Source organism: Equus asinus, chromosome X (genome assembly GCF_041296235.1).
Source record: "Equus asinus isolate D_3611 breed Donkey chromosome X, EquAss-T2T_v2, whole genome shotgun sequence".
In the NCBI taxonomy this organism is placed as follows: Eukaryota; Metazoa; Chordata; class Mammalia; order Perissodactyla; family Equidae; genus Equus; species Equus asinus.
In genome coordinates, this window is record NC_091820.1 from 111,115,850 (window position 1) to 111,135,691 (window position 19,842).

Sequence of the window (19,842 nt, forward strand, 5' to 3'; positions counted from 1 at the left end):
TAAAAATACGATACTGCACATCAAACCACAAAATATTTATTGAATAATAAACTTGTGCATTCATTCGTTTTCCATTTAGCAACTGCCATCACGTTAGCAGAGTAAGCAGTGAGTTGTTCCCTCTTTTTGTAAAGTTTCTTCCATCACTGTCTGCATCACTCAGAGTCTTACAGGCACAGAAGCTGAGTTTAGAGAGTTGCTAAAATTCACCTGTCAGACCAAACTGAGGTTGGTACTCAGCTGCTTGCTCCCCCATTTGAGCCTAATTCTCCAGCCCAGATGCACCTCTTTATGCGCGTAACCGAGGGACAGAAAAATGACAACAGTTCTACAGCTCATAATATAGCAGTCTGAAGGTTTCCCTACTCACAGACCCCTTCATTAATTGCAAGTTAAGCCTCACTGTTAAACAATACAGTAAACGCTGAGACCGGGCATGCTGCCTGCCACAACACAGCATCACAACTGGATGGCAGCAGGGCAGCTTGAGGACTGGGGGCAATGAAACAGGCACGGGTTCAATCACCACCCTCACTTAGTTCTTGTCTTCTTCCCATCCTCACACCAGATCATCACTTGTTCCTACCATCCCTGTGAGGCTGTCTTGCCTGGTTGCAAAGTTTCAAAACAGCAAAGACAAAATTACGTTACAAGTGATTACCTACAGGTAGGTCAGAATGTGTCTTTACGGAGACAAGCACTGGAAGGGAACACAGAATACTAAAGACAATCGACACGCTAAGACTGTGGGTAATTTTTTCTGTCTTCTCTTTTCAACATTTGTGCAATAAATAAAAAAGGAGGGGAAATCTTAGCAGAGCAACAGGCAAAGGACGTGGGAAACTAGATAAGTCTCCTCGGAGAATAAAACATATATTTCAAATACAACAGCCCTCCTGTTTGACCCATGGCTCAGGTGACTAAACACAGTTGGAAGCAGTAACTCTCATGAGCTGAAAAGAAAATACTTCTAGCCCTTCTATTCTTCCCTCCTCTTTCCCAAAGAATACGCTACTGAAGCTGTTCTTTGGCAGATCTTTCCGGAACAAACCCTGACGAAGGAAATGGTAAAGTTCTGAGATAAATTAATATATTTTCTTCCATTTACTCAACAAGCGTTTGTTGAGCATCTACTCTGTGGAGGAGACAGGAGAACACAATGAAAATCCACAATATTCATTCATCACAAAATTGTTGCATTTAAACTACCTTGCCTACTGAAAACGAGAGAAGAAATTCATTCAGTCTCTAGTTTAGGAATCAGTAACAAAAAATAATGTTCTTAGAGAACAGCATTTTTCAATGGGGATTATAAATTTAGGTTTTATTACACAGGGAAGTAGATGGATTATGACTCTCAAATTCGGGACCTAGTTTCTTTTTAACGTTTGGAAACAACAGATTTATTAGGGGAGGCAGCAATGATGAGAAATAGAAATTACTTTGAATTCAGGGGTCGTAAATGTCGCTACATGCCAATTGGCTGTTTAATTAGTTGTGGATTAAAGGTAGACATTTTCCTAGAACATATGTTAAATAGTAAAACTCTTGATCTATACTTAAAATATGACTGCCTTATTTTAAAACTTTGAAAAAAACCACCTTAAACTATTATAAGGAGAGAGGGTATTTTATAACAGGAGAGTCAGAATTTCCTCATCACACAGGTGATTTAAATTTATCCTGGGCACGTGATAACAATGCAATTCAAAACCACCTTAACAAAAACAGCCAAAACTTCCACTGTCCCCGCCCCCTTCACTCTTGTGGCCTAACAACTAAAACTGAACAAAATAAGGGAAGGAAGAAGACCATGATCTCGGAGTCCCAGAATTCTCCATTTCTTCAAAACGTAAAAGTCAACAGTAGCCATAAAAAAGTGATAAAGTGAGGGGGTTCTATACAAAGTTAAACTGAATGATAGATGCAAAAAATAAACCAAAAGGTTTAACAATGTTTAAAACGAAATCTGCTTATTACATAAAGGACAGACTTAAAAATGTTTAATATCATTTTAGCTTCATCTTTATAAAACAGCTAAGTTAAAATAATGGTTCATTATATTTTTCCCTATTAAACTCCTGGTCACAGTTGACTCCCATTCATTTCTAGTATGCAAACATGATCTAAGCACAGCTTAGATGGGAATAACGTACTTACATTGGCACAACAGTAGACTTTCCAATATTTTGTAATTTCAAGGAACCATTTTTAAGTAACCTATTAAGAATTTTAAAAACTAACATTCACATTTTCAATTCAGTGAGTCCGTGGGTTAGTTTGCTTTTTGGTTTGTTTGTTGGTTTTGGGATGGAGGTAGGGACTAAAACCAAAACACATTATTTCCAGGGCAGACTATATATGATACAAGCCAATCTTCAAATTCCAGATTAACTTTTTTCAGCAATGCCTTCATTTTGTTAACAAAAGTGGCCTCCTGTATGTTTCTGTCAAGTCCATTTATAACACATTCAACGTAGAGGAATGATAATTTCCCACAAGTTCGGCTGGGGTGGGGTTGGGGGGCGGGCATCATGTAGAGCTGATAGGAGCCTGGTCGCACGGTGCGAGAGTTCGGTTTCTCACATCTCACTGACACTTTCTCTCAATGCCGCTCCCCCAATATAGTAGGATTGCATTCACAATTTGGATTTATAAACCAGAAATTCATATTGGTCAATCCAAAATAACCCGAAGAACTTGCTCAAGTTACATCAATGAGCAGCTTTTTATTGAAGGACTGAAAAAATTAAATAGAAGGCACAGTAGCACTGTAAAGCTTTTTCAGATCATCATAATCCTTTTGTACGTATATATGGAGCCAAGACTTCCTTTCCTGTTGTTAAAAATGTCTGCTGAACAATCAGAAAATCCTTATTTGTCATCTTTCCCTTTAGTTTTCCTGTATACCATCTCTCGAAAACTGGCCAGAATCTTGTTTTCTCTCTTTCGTCTCTCTTCTTGGTTAAAGGATGCAAGGGCTCTCTTCTCGTCAGCACTGTAGATCTGGTTCTCTTTCCGCAGTCGCACAGCCTCCATTCGGCGATGCCTGGAGATAATTTTATTTTTGGCTTAATTTCTCAGTAATTATTCTCATATACTTCCTCACTAATCCTTTCTTAATACAGAGTAGTCTATTTAAAAAACTGACAAGCAGAAACTTTTTATAATGGGTTAGATTTTCAAAAGATCATTCGTTTCATCTGCTGATGTGTCCTTTATTCATTTTTTATTCATTTCTAGTATTCAAATAATGATCTCTGAGGTTCTGTCAACATGGTGAATGTTATTAATTTCAAATACTAAGGGCATAAGTCTAGTTCGGTTGTTTCCAGTAAAACAAAGAGAAATGGTCAAATTATTAAACTTCCTAGGTGGTGTGTGCTTTTGTTGAATTGATAGTAGGATAGATGAAAGACTTAAGTTGTCCTCTATCAGGCGGAACTTCTTCAAGTTTCTAATTTATCATACAACCAAAAGAACCAAGTCTAAATCTACAATTGAATTTTTTGGTGAGTTTTGTGAGTGGATTTAACTTCCTTAGAATCTAGTAGCAGCTCAAAGAAAAGAAAGAAGGGATTTAGCCCAAGGGCCAAATCAGGAAAGTACAGGGGCAGGGGCAGAGGGGAACTATTTCATCATCTTCATAAGGTCTGCTTATTTAGAGGGAAAACTTTCCTCTAAATGAAAACCTGCCTTTTATGTATATGTAACCAATCCTACACAATCAGTTCAAGATGAAGCTTGAGCTATGTCTAGAAAAAGAGAAAACTGAGTAAGGAGAAGAGGGTAGAATCATTTCAAATTTGTTGGAAGGTGGGGGAGTGGCAGGATGGAGAGTCAATGTATGACAAGGAGATAGAAATGGCAATGTATTTAGGTTGCTCAGGGTACTGTGAGTAGAGCAGTTTATCTGGACCAGGAAGTGCTATGTGAATGATGCTGTAATAAACATCTACGTACATGTCTCCTGGTACATGGAAGATTTTCTTTGAAGTATGGAGGTATGGAGTTGCTGGGTCATAAAGTATATGAATGCTCAACCTTCCAAGATGATGTCAGACTATTTTCCAAAGTGGTTGTACCAATTTACACCACGACTAGCAACATTTAAGAGATTCTGTAGATCCACATCGTCTCAAATGCTTGGTATTGTTACAACTCTGAACTTTTGTCTACCAATGGGTGTAAAATGGTATTTCAGTATGTTCTTAATTTCCATTTCCAATGATAATGAACATCTTTTTATGTATGTGTAGGCCATATATATTTCCTCTTCTGACAAATGCCTGTTTGTGTCATTTTCCCACTTTTCTTTTGGGTTGCTTATAGGTATTCTTTAAATATTCTCAATACTAACTCTTTATCAGTTATGTATATTGCAAGATCTCCTTCCAGCTTGGAACTTGTCTTTTTACTTATTTTAAGATGTCTTTTGATGAACAAAAGTTCTTACCTTTAACCTAGGCAAATTTATCAATATTTTATTTTATGGTTAGTGCTTTTTTTTTGTCTTCTTTAAGAAACGCTTCCCCACCCCAAGATCTAACAGATATCTGCTCATGTTTTATACTAAGAGTGTTAAAGTTGTTTTCGACATTTACGTCCTGAATCTAGCTGCACTGATTTTTAAATATGGTGATATAGGGTTCTACTTTCATCTTTTTCCATATGGATAACCACTTTTTTCCTGTTCCATTTACTGAATAATTCCTTCTTTCCCCACTGATCTGACATGCCATCTCTTTCATATACCAAAGTTCCATACATGTATGGCTCTGACCCTGGGCTCTGGATTTTACTCCACTGAATAATTCATTTGTTCCCTCACACTTTCTAAAGTGCTGTAAGCTTCATAATAAGTCCTCACATCTGGTAGGGCAAATCTTATCTTCCTGCTCTTCTTTAGAAGTGACCTGGTTATTCTTGGCCACCATCCAATATAAATATAAATTTTAGAACCACCTTATTAAGTTTCATGGAAAACTCTGTTGTGAGTTTGATTGGAACTGCACTGAATCTACAGATCAATTTGGGAAGAACTGACAGCTTTATAATATTGCCTTCCAATCCATGAACATGGTATCTCTCCATTTATTTAGGTCTTCTTTAATGTCTCTTAATAAAGTTTTATAGTTTTCCCTGTAGAGGTCTTCAATATCTTTTGTTAAGATTTATTCCTAAGTCCTTCATATTCTCTGCTACTATTAAAAATGTTGTTTTTGAAATTTAATTACATTTTCTAGTAGTTTGTTGCTGGTCCATAGAAAGGCAATTGATTTTTGTGTATTAACCTTATATACAGCCATTTGTTAAACCCTCCTATTGTTTATAATTCATCTGAAGATTCTTTAGGATTTTCTGTGTAAACATTCACATCATTCACAAAAACTGACAGTGTTACATCCTCCTTTCCAATCCTCTGCCTTTGATTTCTTTTTTCTCTTACTGTGCTGGCCCTCAGATATAATGCTTTCAAATGTCAGTCCTCAGAATTCCAAGATTCTGGAGGTGCTTCAGGGGTTCTACAAGTATTTGCCTCCAATCTCATTTAAAAATATTTACCTACTTTTAAAGGTTTATAAAGTTTAAAAAATCCAAAATTCAGTTTGATCTTGGTACTGATGCCTTATTAGTTCATTCTCATCGTTCTTTTTGGTACTTTCCTTTCTCTTCCCTAATTTTATATTCATTTCCCCATGTTGAACCTGATGTCTGTCATAATCTCTGTTCTTCATTCTCAGAATCCACAGAGAACTGAAGGCAAACTCAGAAACTAGGAAGCACTGTCTCATGAAAATCCTTTCCTAACTACCAGAATGTCACATTCCTCCTGGGGCAGTGATAAATAGCTGAATTTAACTATATCCTCCAGATGATAAACTATCTGTACCAAAAGATGAACTAGGAAAGGACACTGGAAAGACTGATTCTTTAAAGTTGGAGATATAGCTGAGTTTGAGTTTGAGGCTGTCAACTAAAATTGACAACCACATTTATACCAATAAAACCAACATTAAACCAATATTTATACTCTACTTTTCATTAGGAATGATCACTTAATGAAAATCAACCACCAAAATATAATTCTGATAGTGAAAAAGAAGGAAAAGATCTAATCATGGAAACTGACCTCAATGCCAAGAACATACCTGCTACCACTCATTACATAACCCGAGCATTCAAATGATGCAATTTCTTCACTTGTCAAGCCAATTTCACCTCTTCGTGGGATACGTTTTCCAGCTTTTACATATTCAGCCATAGCTGCACCTTCACCAGGTAACAGAGCATGGCCATAGCTACAAAGTAATTCAGAATTCAGAAAAGGTTCACTGTAAAAAGCACATCATCTAAAGAGATCACAAAAAAACATTTTCTCTCAGAAAAAGGCAGGAACAACAGTTACTGAGTAGCAGCATGCTGGGAAGCCCAATATGAAATTAATTAGTGAACACTGCACTATGACCTATATAACTACCCCAGAAACGCAGAGATACTCTGGAAGAACAAAAGAATTGATGTGAGTGGGTACATATTCATGGTTTACATTTAGGGATCAATTTATCCCTACAGATATTGCCTTTACTGCTTTTGCCTCCAGTGAATTCCTTTTGCCTTTAAACAAACAAAAAAAGTAAAGAAATAATATATCTCAAAATAGCATTGACTTTTTAGACCTATCACCAATAATAATGGTAACAATTATCTACAGTAACAATTATCTATTTAACTTTCATTCAAGGGCACTTTAAAAACTACCATCCCTTCATTCAATTCATTGAATGCTTCTTGAATACCTATTAAATTCAAAGCTGGTAATACAAAACTAATCTCTCTTCCTGTGTAATTTACATATTAATAAGGATATAACTGCAATACAACATAGATTACATAATACATTGCACAAAAGAAATAGAAAATGCTATGAAGAACAAAGGATTAAAGGGGTAGGAATCACATCTACTTATGGAGGGGAGGTATTGGGAATCACACATGCCCCCTCTTTTTGAAAATGGCTTTGAAGGATGTAAAGATTTTAACAGGAAGAAATTGGGGTTGGGGAGAAACCAGGGCTGGGAAAACAAGGGAGGGCATGTCGGAGGAAGAAATAAAGTGAACAAGGCACGATGTGGGAAAGTACCCAGTAAATACAAGGAAGTTTTAGTTCAGCTCAGTTGGAACCTGGGATATAAATAAGGGATTAGAGAGACAGAAGCTTGGAAAGGTAAGTTAGGGCCACACTTTGGGGAAGGTACTGTAGGAACTGTAAATACCCTGTGACTTACTTCAGAGGTTTATCATCTTGAGAGGCAAGTGTTTTTGGTGCCTCTGGGCCAATCAAATCTGAGGGTTCTTCAGGCTCTGCACAAAAGATGTTTAGAGACATATTCACATTTTGACTAACTGGTTAATTTAATGTTTGTTCTGAGTCAAAGTCTATCCGAAGAACCTACTTGATCGGTCCTTCCAGGGATTCTCCAGAAACTCTTCTTGGGAATCTTTAGAGCTTGAATCACTGGAATCTTTTCTGCTCTTCTTAGACTTCTTTTTCTTGTATTTCTTCCTGTAATGATTATAATTGGATACAAATGAACTTAATACTCCCATGTTAAAGGGCACATTATTTTTTCAAGGCAATGAAAGACTGCATTAAAATGATCTGACTTCTCAGCTTATTCAAATTTGTTACAGAAGAATTTTAATTAAAAAATATTCTCACTTATTTAACCAATCATGTTTCGCTATAAAAAAGATCCCTAAAGGGAACAATGAAATACTATTCTCATGTTGTAGAAAGGTAACAGAAATAAAGCAGTTTAAAAAACAGCTCTTACCAATTTGAACATAAATAATTTTAAGTGTAATGGATTAATATACATCAAATATGTTTGAATTCTTGGGTTTATAACGATACTAAAAAAATCCAACTCATTATTTTGAAAACTCATAAAACAAAAAAGTAGGGGCCAGCCCCGGTGCTGAGTGGTTAAGTTCGTGCACTCCACTTCTGCAACCCAGGGTTTCACCAGTTTGCATCCCGGGCGTGGACATGGTACCACTCATTAGGCCATACTGAGGCAGCGTCCCACATAGTAGAACTAGAAGGACCTACAACTACAATATACAACTATGTACTGGGGGGCTTTGGGGAGAAGAAGAAAAAAAAAAGATTGGCAACAGCTGTTAGCTCAGGGCCAATCTTTAAAAACAACAACAACAACAAAAGTAAGCAATTATCCTGCCCTTCCTAGGCAAACTGTACTTCAGGGTAACCAAATAATTGATGCGGGTAGGTTTGTCTTATAGAATTATTGTAGCTAGTAAGTGAAGAAAGCCAGAATTAGACTATCACTATTTTGCAATTCCTAATGAAATAAGGGACCTAGGCAATGAACATGCATGGCTGTTAATACGACAAAAAGAGACAAGTAGACATTATCTGCCTCCTGGTGGAAATACGTAGTACCACTTAGGAAGTATTCCTGCCAAAAACTCAAATCTGAACTTCGTCAAGTCTCTAGATCTAACTATCAATCCACAGGAAATACAAAGGACAGAGAACACGTTAAAAGGACACCTCAAGGACATAATCAGCACAATCCACACTGCAGGAAACTCCCAAGGACAAACGAATTAGTTTCTTCAACAAATAAATTACATGAGCAAAAGGGAAGGAGAACTTATCAATTTAAAGAGATGTAAGAGACATCAACCAATCACAATTTATGGACATTATTTGGATACTGATTTGAAAAAACTGCACAAAAAACCCCTGTGAGTTAAGGAATTATCGAGTTGAGGATTGTTATTGATAACAGTATTGTGGGTTATGATTTTTTTTTTTAAAAGAAGAATGCCTAGGGGGCTGGCCTGGTGGCGTAGAGGTTAAGTTCACGCATTCCACTTCAGCAGCCCAGGATCGTGGGCGTGGACCTAGCACTGCTCATCAAGCCACACCGTGGTGGCATCCCACATAAAGTAGAAGAAGATTGGCATGGATGTTAGTTCAGTGACAATCTTCCTCAAGCAAAAAGAGGAAGATTGGCAATGGATGTTAGCTCGGGGCCAAACCTCCTTACACATACACAAAAAAAGAATGCCTAGTTTTTAGAGAAATGTGCTGGCTTATGGATTAAATAATATCTGGGATTGGTTCAAAATAATGGGGTGACAGTGGAGACTGCCCATGAGTTGATAATTGTTAAAGTTGGGTGATGGTTATATGGGGGGTCATTATACTATTTTATGTAATTTTATATATATTTGAACTTTTTCATGATAAAAGTTGAAGGAAAAAACTGACGATCTGTGTTTCTTCTTCTTTTCCTTTTTCTTTGCTTTCTTTGCTCTCCTTTTTGTATCTTCATCTGTAAATTAGAGCACATTACAATTAAAAAAATTTTAACTCTAAAACCCCAATACTTTCGAGTAGATAAATATCCTATTACTGCCCTATTTGTTGTTACAGAGAAACTAATTCATTCAAACATTTATTGTTACTTGTCAGGAAATGTGGTAGGCACTAGAAATTAAAGTCACGCTCAGTATTTGGTGATAGAGGGTAGGATTATTCATTTTATTGCGTGAGATAACAGTATTGTGATTAAGTTGGAAAATGTTCTTACTTTTTATAGCTGCATACAGAAATCTTTAGGGTGGCAGTGTGATATTTATAATTTACTTTGAATATCTCAGCAAAGAACCCATATTTGAAACAAATATGTCATCATACTAACAACTATTAAAATCTAGGTGATATGTATGTGGTATTATACTATTCCCTTTACTTTCCTGAATGTTTGAATCTTTTCATGATGAAAAGAGAAAAAAATCTGTGTGTTGGGGAGGATGCTCTCCAGGAGCTCAGGCTTAAGGAGGAGACAGAGGTGGAGAGAGAATTAGAATCCGGAGTGAGAGACGGAGGTGCGGGGTGCTCTGGGTATACAGAGGAGTCTCAAAATCAGGCCGATTTGGGGAGGGTGGTTGAGGAATGGTGGACCAGGAAAAGGTGACTCAAGCTAGTTTTCTTTGAAGCAGTTTTACTACGAAAGTAACACGTGCCCGCCGCTGAATGAGTAAGCCGAGCCGCGCGCAGGGAGAGACGACACTGCAGGCAGACGGGCTCTCGGCACCAAGTAAGAGTCAAGAGAAGGAAGATGGCAGACTGAGGAAACAGAAGCCGTTCTCAGGCTACAGAGGACCCTGTGAGAGGGAGGCACAGGGTACATGTGATTAGAGGGGGATCAGTCAGGTCTGACCTTTACCCTGAGGCGGCCGAAGGATTTTAAGCAGGGGCTGACATGCTCAGGTGTGTGCTTTAAGAAAGTTCAGTCTTCCAGCAATGAGGAAGAAAAGCGACCACGGGGGCCAGGAAACCCAGGTGACATCAGAGGAAGGGGCCCCTTTGTGTGATGTGTCCCCAGAGGAGGTACCCTGTCAGTCATCAGCCAGGAGAAGGCACAAAGAGGTGGCTTTTGTGATGCGCCAGCCCACAGGCCGTGTCTTCCATAAATGAGCTGCCAGCCTGAAGGGGGTCCTTTAGGGTGTGCCTTTTTGAAAATTGCACAAAGGTGCCCAAGGAGTGTGAGAATTACACAAAAGAACCCTTCCACGGGGCTGATGCAGGCTTGTACGACTCGGTTTGGCACCACGCGTCTTGCAGACCAACCCCAACTTAGTTTGGTGCCACAGGCCTTGTACAACTACACACAACCAATCTGGAGTGACCCTGCTTAGACTGAATCCCACCAGTGTGACCTGGAGTGTGGTACTTATAACCTGCTCTGCACCTCCATTTCCCCGTCTCTAAGATGGAGCCTACAGTTACTGTGTGCGTTAAATAGAGAACGAGTATCAGCACTCAGCGGGTGCCTGGCACGAAGTCAGTGACTGTTCAAAAACTCTTGGCTATTACTATTGTTTTTAAGAACCTTCTTCTAAGATAAGCTTTAAGAAGTACAACTAGTTTTGAAGCAAGGCTTGCAGAAGGATGGTTTTCTTACCGCTGGAGTCTGTTTCAGAATCAGAGTCACTGTCACTATCTTCAGAATACTTCCTGTGTTTTCTTTTAGAAGATTTTTTCTTTCTTCTTTTCCTAGATCTTTCTTTTGAATGACTAGATTTCTTCTTCTTCTTCTTTTCCTCTACATAAAATACAAATAAAAAAGTAATTTCTAAAGAAGTATTTCTGAGTATCAATTTTATTGTATTTGAAATACTGAAAAGGAATAGATGATAGGCAATTTGAGTAAAGGCGAAGTCTAATATTCAACTATTTATAAACTTTAACTTCTCAATAAAAAGTTCCGTATTTATAAAAATACCTTCTGAAGAGGAAGCTGAAGTGGTGCTTTTCTTCGGTTCTTCATCCTCTACCGGTGTGTGTTCATCAGAGCTGAATTTAAAGAAAATGCTTGTAAGAATCAGAAAAGTGATGAAATATGGACCCTAGAGTATAAAAATATGGAATTAAAATTTTTCAGTAGCAAATTGATTGTCCAAGGACCATTAAAAGCGATACTGGAGCGCTTCTGTAAGAGTCCAGTTCAAGATTCTGCCCCCTTCGTGATAACAGAATCATTTACTCTTGCATAAGGCTTTACAGTTTACAAAGTGCCATTCAAACTGGCAGCGGCATGGAGGATTTATATGTTCCGAAGAGACCAAAGGACAAAAGTAAGCAAAGAGGAACCAGAAGGAGAGATGAAAGAAACTGGAGACAAGAAGGCTGAGGGCAGACTTCAGTCACAATTTTACTCCACGTGTGTAACGGACATACAGTAGGGCAGCAAGTGTTCCGTTTCCCCAGAGCAGAAAGAACTTAACACTCTGCAGTATAAAGAGACCTCACTCTGTTGTAGAGAATCCTGAAAATGAGTATTATTAAAATTCTCTAATCGTTTAGAAAGGGAATTCCTCTGTCATAGAATCTTTTCCTCTGAAGAGCACAGCTAGAATAATTTAGGTGTTGCCTAGAAAATTATTTTTAGGGTTCCTTCCAATTCTAATTCTTTGAGTTCAGATTCTTCAAGCATTTTCCAAAGGTATCTATAAGAACAAGTTTCAGCCCCTCAACATAATCAAGGCCATATATGACAAGCCCACAGCTGACATCATATTCAATGGTGAAAAGCTGAGAGCTTTTCCTTCAAGAGCAGGAACAAGACAAAAATGCTCACTCTCACCACTTTTATTCAACAGAGTATTGGAAGTCCTAGCCAGAGCAATTAGGCGAGAAAAAGAAATAAAAGGCATCCAAATTGGAAAGGAAGAAGAAAACTGTTACTATTTGTAGATGACATATTATATATAGAAAATCCTAAAGATTCCACAAAAAAAACTGTTAGAACTAATAAATGAATTCAGTAAAGTTGCAGGATAAAAAAACAATATACAGAAATCTGCTGCATTTCTATACAGTAATAATGAACTACTGGAAAGATCAATTAAGAAAACAATCCCATTTATAATTGCATCAAAAAGAATAAAATACCTACAAATAAATTTAAGCAAGGAAGTGAAAGACCTGTATGCTAAAAACTATAAGACACTGATGAAAGAAACTGAGAAGACACAAATAGAAAGATTTTCCATACTCATGAATTGGAAGAATTAATATTGTTAAAATATGCATACTACCCAAAGCAAGCTACAGATTCAATGAAATCTCTATAAAAATTCCAATGGCATTTTTCACAGAAATAGAACAAATAATCCTAAAATTTATCTGGAACCACAAAAGATTCCAAATAGCCAAAGCAATCTTGAGAAAGAAGAACAAAGCTGGAGGCATCACACTCCCTGATTTCAAAATATACTACAAAGCTATAATAACCAAAACAGCATGGTACTGGCACAAAAACAGACACACAGATCAATGGACAGAATTGAGAGCCCAGAAATAAATCCATACATATATGGTCAATTAATTTATGACAAAGGGGTCAAGAATATACAATGGGGAAAGGACAGTCTCTTTAATAACAGGTGTTGGGAAAACCAGACAGCCACATGCAAAAGAATGAAACTGGACCACTATCTTACATCACACACAAAAATGTACTCAAAATCAATTAAAGACTTGAACGTAAGACCTGAAATCATAAAACTCCTAGAAGAAAACATAGGCAGTATCTTTTGCATTTGACACCCCAAAAGAAAAGGCAACAAAAGCAAAAATCAACAAGTGGGACTACATCAAACTAGAAAGCTTCTGCACAGGAAAGGAAACCATCAATAAAATGAAAAGGCAATCTACAGAATGGGAGAAAATATTTGCAAATCATGTATCTGATAAGAGGTTAATATCTAAAATATATAAAGAACTCACACAATTCAATGGCCAAAAAAAGAAACAATCCAATTAAAAAATGGGCAGAGGAGCTAAACAGACATTTTTCCAAAGAAGACATACAGAAGGCCAACAGGTACATGAAAAGATACTCAACATCACTAATCGTCAGGGAAATGCAAATCAAAACCAAAATGAGATATCACCTCACACCTGAAAGAATAACTATTATCAAAAAGACAAGAAATAACAATTGTCGGCCAGGATGTGAAGAAAAGGGAGCTCTTGTGCACAGTGGTGGGAATGTAAACTGGTGCAGCCACTATGAAAAACAGTACAGAGGTTTCCTCAAAAGATTAAATATAGAACTACCATATGATCAGCAATTTCACTTCTGGGTATTTATCCAAAAACACAAACACTAACTTAAAAAGATATACACACCCCCATGTTCATCAAAGCATAAAAATGAATGAAATCTTGCCATTTGTGACAACATGGATAGACCTTGAGGGCATTACGCTAAGTGAAATAAGTCAGACAGAGAAAGACAAACACCATATGATCTCACTTATACGTGAAATCTTAAAGGAAAAAAAACCCAAGCTCATAGATACAAAGAACAGGTTGGTGGTTGCCAGAGAATGGTGGGTGGGGGGTGTGTGAAATGGATGAAGGTGGTCAGAAGGTACAAACTTCCAGTTATGAGAGAAATAAGTCGTGGGGATGTAATGTACAGCATGGCAACTATAGTTAATAATACTGTATTGCGTATCTGAAAGTTGCTAAGAGAGGAAATCTTAAAAGTCCTCATCACACACACAAAACTTTTATAACTATGTATGGTGACGGATGTTAACTAGACTCTTTGCGGTGATCATTTCACCATATATACAAATATCAAATTATTATATTGTCACCTGAAACTAATAGAATGTTGTATGTCAATTATACTTTAATAAAAAAATTGTAAACATTTCTAAAAATTAAAAATAAAAAAGGACAAGTTTCAGATAACAATGCTTTATCAGCCTGTCACAAATGACAGGTTTCCCTGTCAAGCACACTATCTCAACTAACCTCAAGGAGACAAATAAATAGAGAGGGAAACAGCAGCTAACAATTAGCGCTAAAGAGAAAAAAAATAAGGAAAAAAAAAGCATTAAGCCTTTAGATAGTATTGGATACAGGAAAACTAAACAAAACCATATCGGTATATTCATTAAAAAAAATCCTTTTGTAATACTAACATTGGACATGCAATCTGCTACTGGGTTGGGAAAAAATAATTCAAAATAATATAAATGCATTACTTAAGACTGAACTTCCTATGAACAGGAAATTAGCACCCCAAGAATTATAATTTAAAGACAACAATTAGCAAGCTAAAAATCCACTAGTAACAGGTTTTAATCCTTAGGTACGTTCCATGTTTTTAAAACTTAAGGGGTAGAACTGCGTAAATCACAAGAAAGAGATGGATGGTTATTAGTCTTTGGGTGGTGAACATGATGTAATCCATACAGAAATCGAATGGTAACGATGTACACCTGAAATTTATATAATGTTATAAACCAATATTACCTCAATAAAAAAAATGAGGAACATTAAAAAAAAGAAAGAAGAAAAAACATGAGCTGTACTTAAAGTTCTTTGCTTAACAAAATTTTGACAATAGACTCTGGATTTAAACATTATATTTAAAAAATATTTTTTTTAATCACTTACTCTGGTTCTGGATTTTTTGGAGAAAGTCCCCATACTTCAGGAGCTCCTAATTCTCCAATTCTCTCTCTCTCACTTAATCTCCTGGAAGACAGAAGCATGTAAATTATAACTCCATGACTAAATTCTGTTTCCTAAATATATAATCAAATTCAAAGGAGTCCAGTTAAGTCCTATTTTCCCTTTACATTTTAAACAAATTAATAAAAACTTGGTTTAAACGTAAACTTAACACTTACGATCTATCAGAACAACACTTATGTTCTGATCATACTATCAAACGGTACAGATTACAGACAGCCAGAGAGGCCGGGCCAGAAACGCAGCCCGGGAGGCTGGCCAGTGCATCCCTTCTGCCGCATGCAGGACAAAGCTCCTAACTGCTCATTTCACCTTCCCCAGTATGTGACAGAAACAGTTTCACGTGTGGAAATCACTTCATTTGTTTACACACATTTATGAAAGTAAACAGAAGTCTTTATTTTTGATTTGGTCAAATCTTCCATTTTCAGAAACTCAGGAACTAATGAAGAAAATAAAAATGAAGCATTAGAAGCAGAAAACAAAGGGAGCTCTGAAAATGAAAGAAAAGTTTTATTGGACAAAAATTGTACTCACTGAGACACGGGTTTGTTTTTTGTTTTCTCTTTAATTCCTCTTTGGAAAAGGAGTACATTCTCTACTCTTGAAGGACACTAAAATTCTTTTTCTTGTTTTATGTTTGCGATTTCTTCTTTTAATTTTTGCTATTACTCATAAACAAACAAACCACAAAAACTAAGGCTCAATTCCTCAAAGTTTAGCTGCTTGTGACTCCACTTATTTTTCAAAAAACCTTACAAAGTAAATATAATTGGTTTGATTGTCTGAATAAACTACTTTTTTACTTCTTTATTCAGAGGGAAAGGTATTATAATCATGCAGAATCAGATTCAGGTTTCCCACTTGGAAGAAACAGCCAATCTAAAAGGGGCCATCCTTAGGACGGAAGCTGGAATATATGCACACAGGGAAGAATGCCTGACAGGCTGCAGAGAGCAAGTAGTTCAGTTCTCCTTCCTGCTGCCACCCGGCTTCATGTGTACTCTCAAGATAAATCACTTATCTTCTAAATGGACGAATGTAAATTTCACCCAAGAAGTTCCAACATCTTTTGGTGAAGACTGTCCACTAAGAAGCTGGTTGCTTTTTGATTGACACAGCCTGGGGGGGAACTTTGGAAACATTGAATCTGGAGAGGTAGGTCTCCAACCTAACTCAGGCCTGTTTTCACTGTTGCTGCTCCCACGCACGAAACCCTAATAGCTGACACTTAAAGAGTATTTATTAGGGCCCAGGCACTAAATCATCACAACTCTAAAAGCCTTCCTGCTAATTGTATCCCCTTTTAAATTGGGAAGAAATGAAGCTCAGAGAGGTTAAGTAATTTGCCCAAAGTCACGCAACTATTAAGTAGCAAAGCACGGCCTCAAACTCGGGCAGTCTGATTCCGGAGCGTGTCCTCTTCATCACTGTGCTTTACGACTTCCCACTCCTGGAAGAAAACGATTCATGAAGACCTCTCTCAGCGGTTCGAACCTTAACCTGCCCCTCAATGCTTCTAACAATACTTTTAAATTCCTTGTTTTTTTAAACACACAGTGTCTCTAAAGCACTTAGTACAGTGCCTGACACATCATTTAACACTCAATAAGCATTAGATATTAAGGCTTACACAGCAATAATTATAACCCTTTTCCTTTCTCCTTCTTAAACTAGCCATGTTTCTACTTCAATACTCTCATTCGAGGCGACCCGATCTCCCCCTGACCTCATTTTTCACGGTCAAGATTGAGACCTCTTAACAAGACCTTTATCAACACAGCCTAACCTCCAGTTTAGCCGGTCACTTTTCCTACATTCATTCAATCATCTTGTCTCAAGAGGTTCTTCTTCTCTCCAATTTAAACCCTTAATCTCAACCTTTCCCAACTCGTTACAAAGCATTTCCGTTTACATACCGTGTTATCATCTCAAACTTGTCTGATCATTCAACAAGCAATGGTTGCGCGCCTACAAAGTGCTAGGCACTGTGAATTTTGTGATCAATAAAATAGGGCTCCTCCTGTCCAAGAGCTCAGTCTAGTGGGGAATGAAAACATGCTCACGAATGACAACGAGACAAGCAAGGAAATGCTGTAATTCGGTAGGTCTGAGGCTCTTGGCCATGTCCGATACAAGCCAGGAGGCAGAAGGGGGTGGCGGGAGACCAGAGGCACTGCATGAAGGGGCTCGAGGATGAGTGGAATCCTAAGGGAAGAAAAGGGCGAACACGGTGTTGTCGTGGGTGGATTGAAGGAAGGGATGAAAATGGGCGCAGGCAGGCGGAGAAAGAAATGCGAAGAGTCAGAAGCGGGATGAACGATAAATCGCACTCGGATGGCAGGTGGGCTCGTGCAAGAGAAGATGCGGCCGTGTCACTCACTTCTGCCGTAGACTCTCCTCCCTCTCCTTGTCCAGGAGGCTAGGCCACGGCTTGTCGCTCCCGTAGGGGCGTGAGTAGCCGCCATAATACGCGGACGAGGAGGCAGAAGGGAAGGGGGTGCCCCGCGGCGCAGAGGGCCGCTCTCGGGAGCGCGAGCGCGAGCGCGATCTGTAGGACTGGTTTCGGGAGCCTTGGCTGAGGCCGACCAGCTGGTGGCTGAGGCCGTTCCGATCCCCGGACCGAGAACAAGAGTGCGAGCGGGAGCGGCGGCCCCGCGGGGAGCGGGCGGATTTGCTGGGCTTAGGGCTCCTCGACGAACTGCGACGCTTCCCCCCAGAGCCCGAGGCCTCCCCCTCTGGGCTGCGCGAGTCAGACACCGGAGCCATCCCTGCTGCCGGGTCCCCCGCGGGGCGGGAGGAGGGGCGCTCTCGCGAGCCTGGGAAGATCTCGGCGCCTTAGCTCCCGGGACCCCAGGCCGCGCCACTACCCAAACCTGGGAAAGCTTGGGAACAGTTCCGGGTAAGTCGACAAATCCCGTCCCCAACCAAGGAGGGCCTTCTGCCGACAGGACGGGATGTGTGTATCGGTATAAAGGAGCCGGTGAGGCAACCGAGTCCGCGCATTCTTCCGGTTCCGAGTGAAGCTGCTCGGTTGAAATACTTGAAGGAAAGGACGACACACGGCGACATGACACATTTCACTGAGCAGCCGTATAAACAACAAAACCTATGTAATTTTATATACGTATATGTTTGTATGTATATGTATGTATGTAGGAGTACACACACACACACAATTTTTTCTTTCCAATCCCAAGCAAAATAAGGAGAGTTTATCAAATTGATGGTGAGCTATGATGTCTAAGCCCCATATTGCCCAGTTAGCTTAGAGGGCACAAATTCTGTGTTAGTGACTTGAGCCTGATACACTCCAATTAAGTTCGCAACCCAGAGAAAAACTGCGTATTTATCCTCCAGCCACCTATCGCCACCAATGTGCTCCAGCAAAAGGAATTTGTAACCTCCTCCTCATCCAGCCCCTTAAACTGGTCCCATCATATGCTACTTCAGCAATACACGGTTAATGGTCATTATTTCTATTCATTTTATACTGTTTTTAAATGAAAGACCATTCGAACACTAATTCTGACTGATTTTTGAAGGCACGAAATTCTGAATCCAGTGTACTAGTAGCTAGATGGTCTCTGGGCCTTTCTGCCTAAGAGATAACTTATTAGACAGTGAAAACTAATGCCATTGATATTGGAAATCTCCTTTTTTGGAATTTAAGGGAAAGATCTATGGCATAATGTTAAATGGAAAAAGTGGACTATGCTATTGGATATCTTCTATTTTAAAACAACTGGTCATGGGGTGAGGACCAAGAACTGAATTGAGTAAGAGAAGTTATGTGATTTGGGATGGGAAGTTTGGGAAATTTCTAATAAAAGTTTTCAGTGGAAAACCTATGCCTAACTTTTGTGACACTAGGCTGTACACTTTTGCATCAATTGCCTATAAAAGCCAACTTTGCAATAGTGCTTGGCCTACCTACCCAGTGGCTGGTAGGAAAGCACTTTAGTTCCAATGAGAAAACCCCTACCCCTGCACCTCTGATTGGCATGATACTCTTCTTGCTCAATTTCCTTGGAGCAGCCTCTGTTTCTTGAAGAGGAAGTGAGGTGGAAGCCAGAACACACAGGCAGGTACGGGCAGTCCGTGGAGTTGGGCAGAGGTTGAGTCCTGTGGAAGCCCAGCCCAGCCAAGACAAGGAATCATTCATACTTACGTTGATCCATTCTTTACAGGAATTAATTTGTCTGTGTGTTACGGGCTTCCATTAACTACTTCTATGCAATTGATGTTGCCTGGACAGGTGCACAGCTGCCACCCAGAGCACTAAGGCAGGGTCTGGGTTGTGGAAATGGGGGTTGAGGTATTGAGAGTTAGGGGGACTCTTTTGTGGTCTGTGTTTGTTTGAATTTGTAGCTGCTTCACAATTATACCAACAATTGTTTTAGAAGTTGCAAGACTAAAACAAAGTTTTTAATCACTGTTTTGAAAGGATTTATGGGCTCAAAACCTGAACTACATACTTTTAAAAAATAACCGTCTTCCCAAATACTTCTTGGTTGATACAAACTTGTGATCTCTAGCAACTCTACTGGAATGCTGGCTTTTTCAGTACCTTTAACACATGGCTCACCAGGATTTCTTCTCTGATGATGCATTGATATCCCATTTATAGGGAGTTTGTTGATATTAGGCCTCTAGATGTATGGAAAATTCCTCAAAATCTTGGGTCAGCCAATATGAATTTCACATTGGAAAAACTGTGCCATAAATGGAAAATTATTTCT

General features: G+C 38.8%; 1 protein-coding gene and 1 long non-coding RNA gene across 2 annotated transcripts; both read right to left on the reverse strand.

The window, feature by feature from the left end:
• Positions 1 to 20: 20 nt before the first annotated feature.
• Positions 21 to 18,084, reverse strand: NKAP (NFKB activating protein). Its single transcript, XM_044763601.2, has 9 exons — positions 17,484 to 18,084; positions 15,023 to 15,103; positions 11,328 to 11,398; positions 11,007 to 11,147; positions 9,308 to 9,371; positions 7,458 to 7,567; positions 7,290 to 7,365; positions 6,153 to 6,302; positions 21 to 3,049 (listed from the first exon to the last, which is right to left on the reverse strand). Exons 1-9 carry the CDS (start codon positions 17,867 to 17,869, stop codon positions 2,875 to 2,877), a joined length of 1,254 nt encoding a protein of 417 aa, XP_044619536.1. The 5' UTR covers positions 17,870 to 18,084; the 3' UTR covers positions 21 to 2,874.
• On the reverse strand, positions 15,721 to 17,477 carry LOC139042788 (uncharacterized). The gene is made up of 2 exons (XR_011499909.1): positions 17,020 to 17,477; positions 15,721 to 16,553 (listed from the first exon to the last, which is right to left on the reverse strand). It is a non-coding gene; the product is annotated as an uncharacterized lncRNA (long non-coding RNA).
• Positions 18,085 to 19,842: the final 1,758 nt, after the last annotated feature.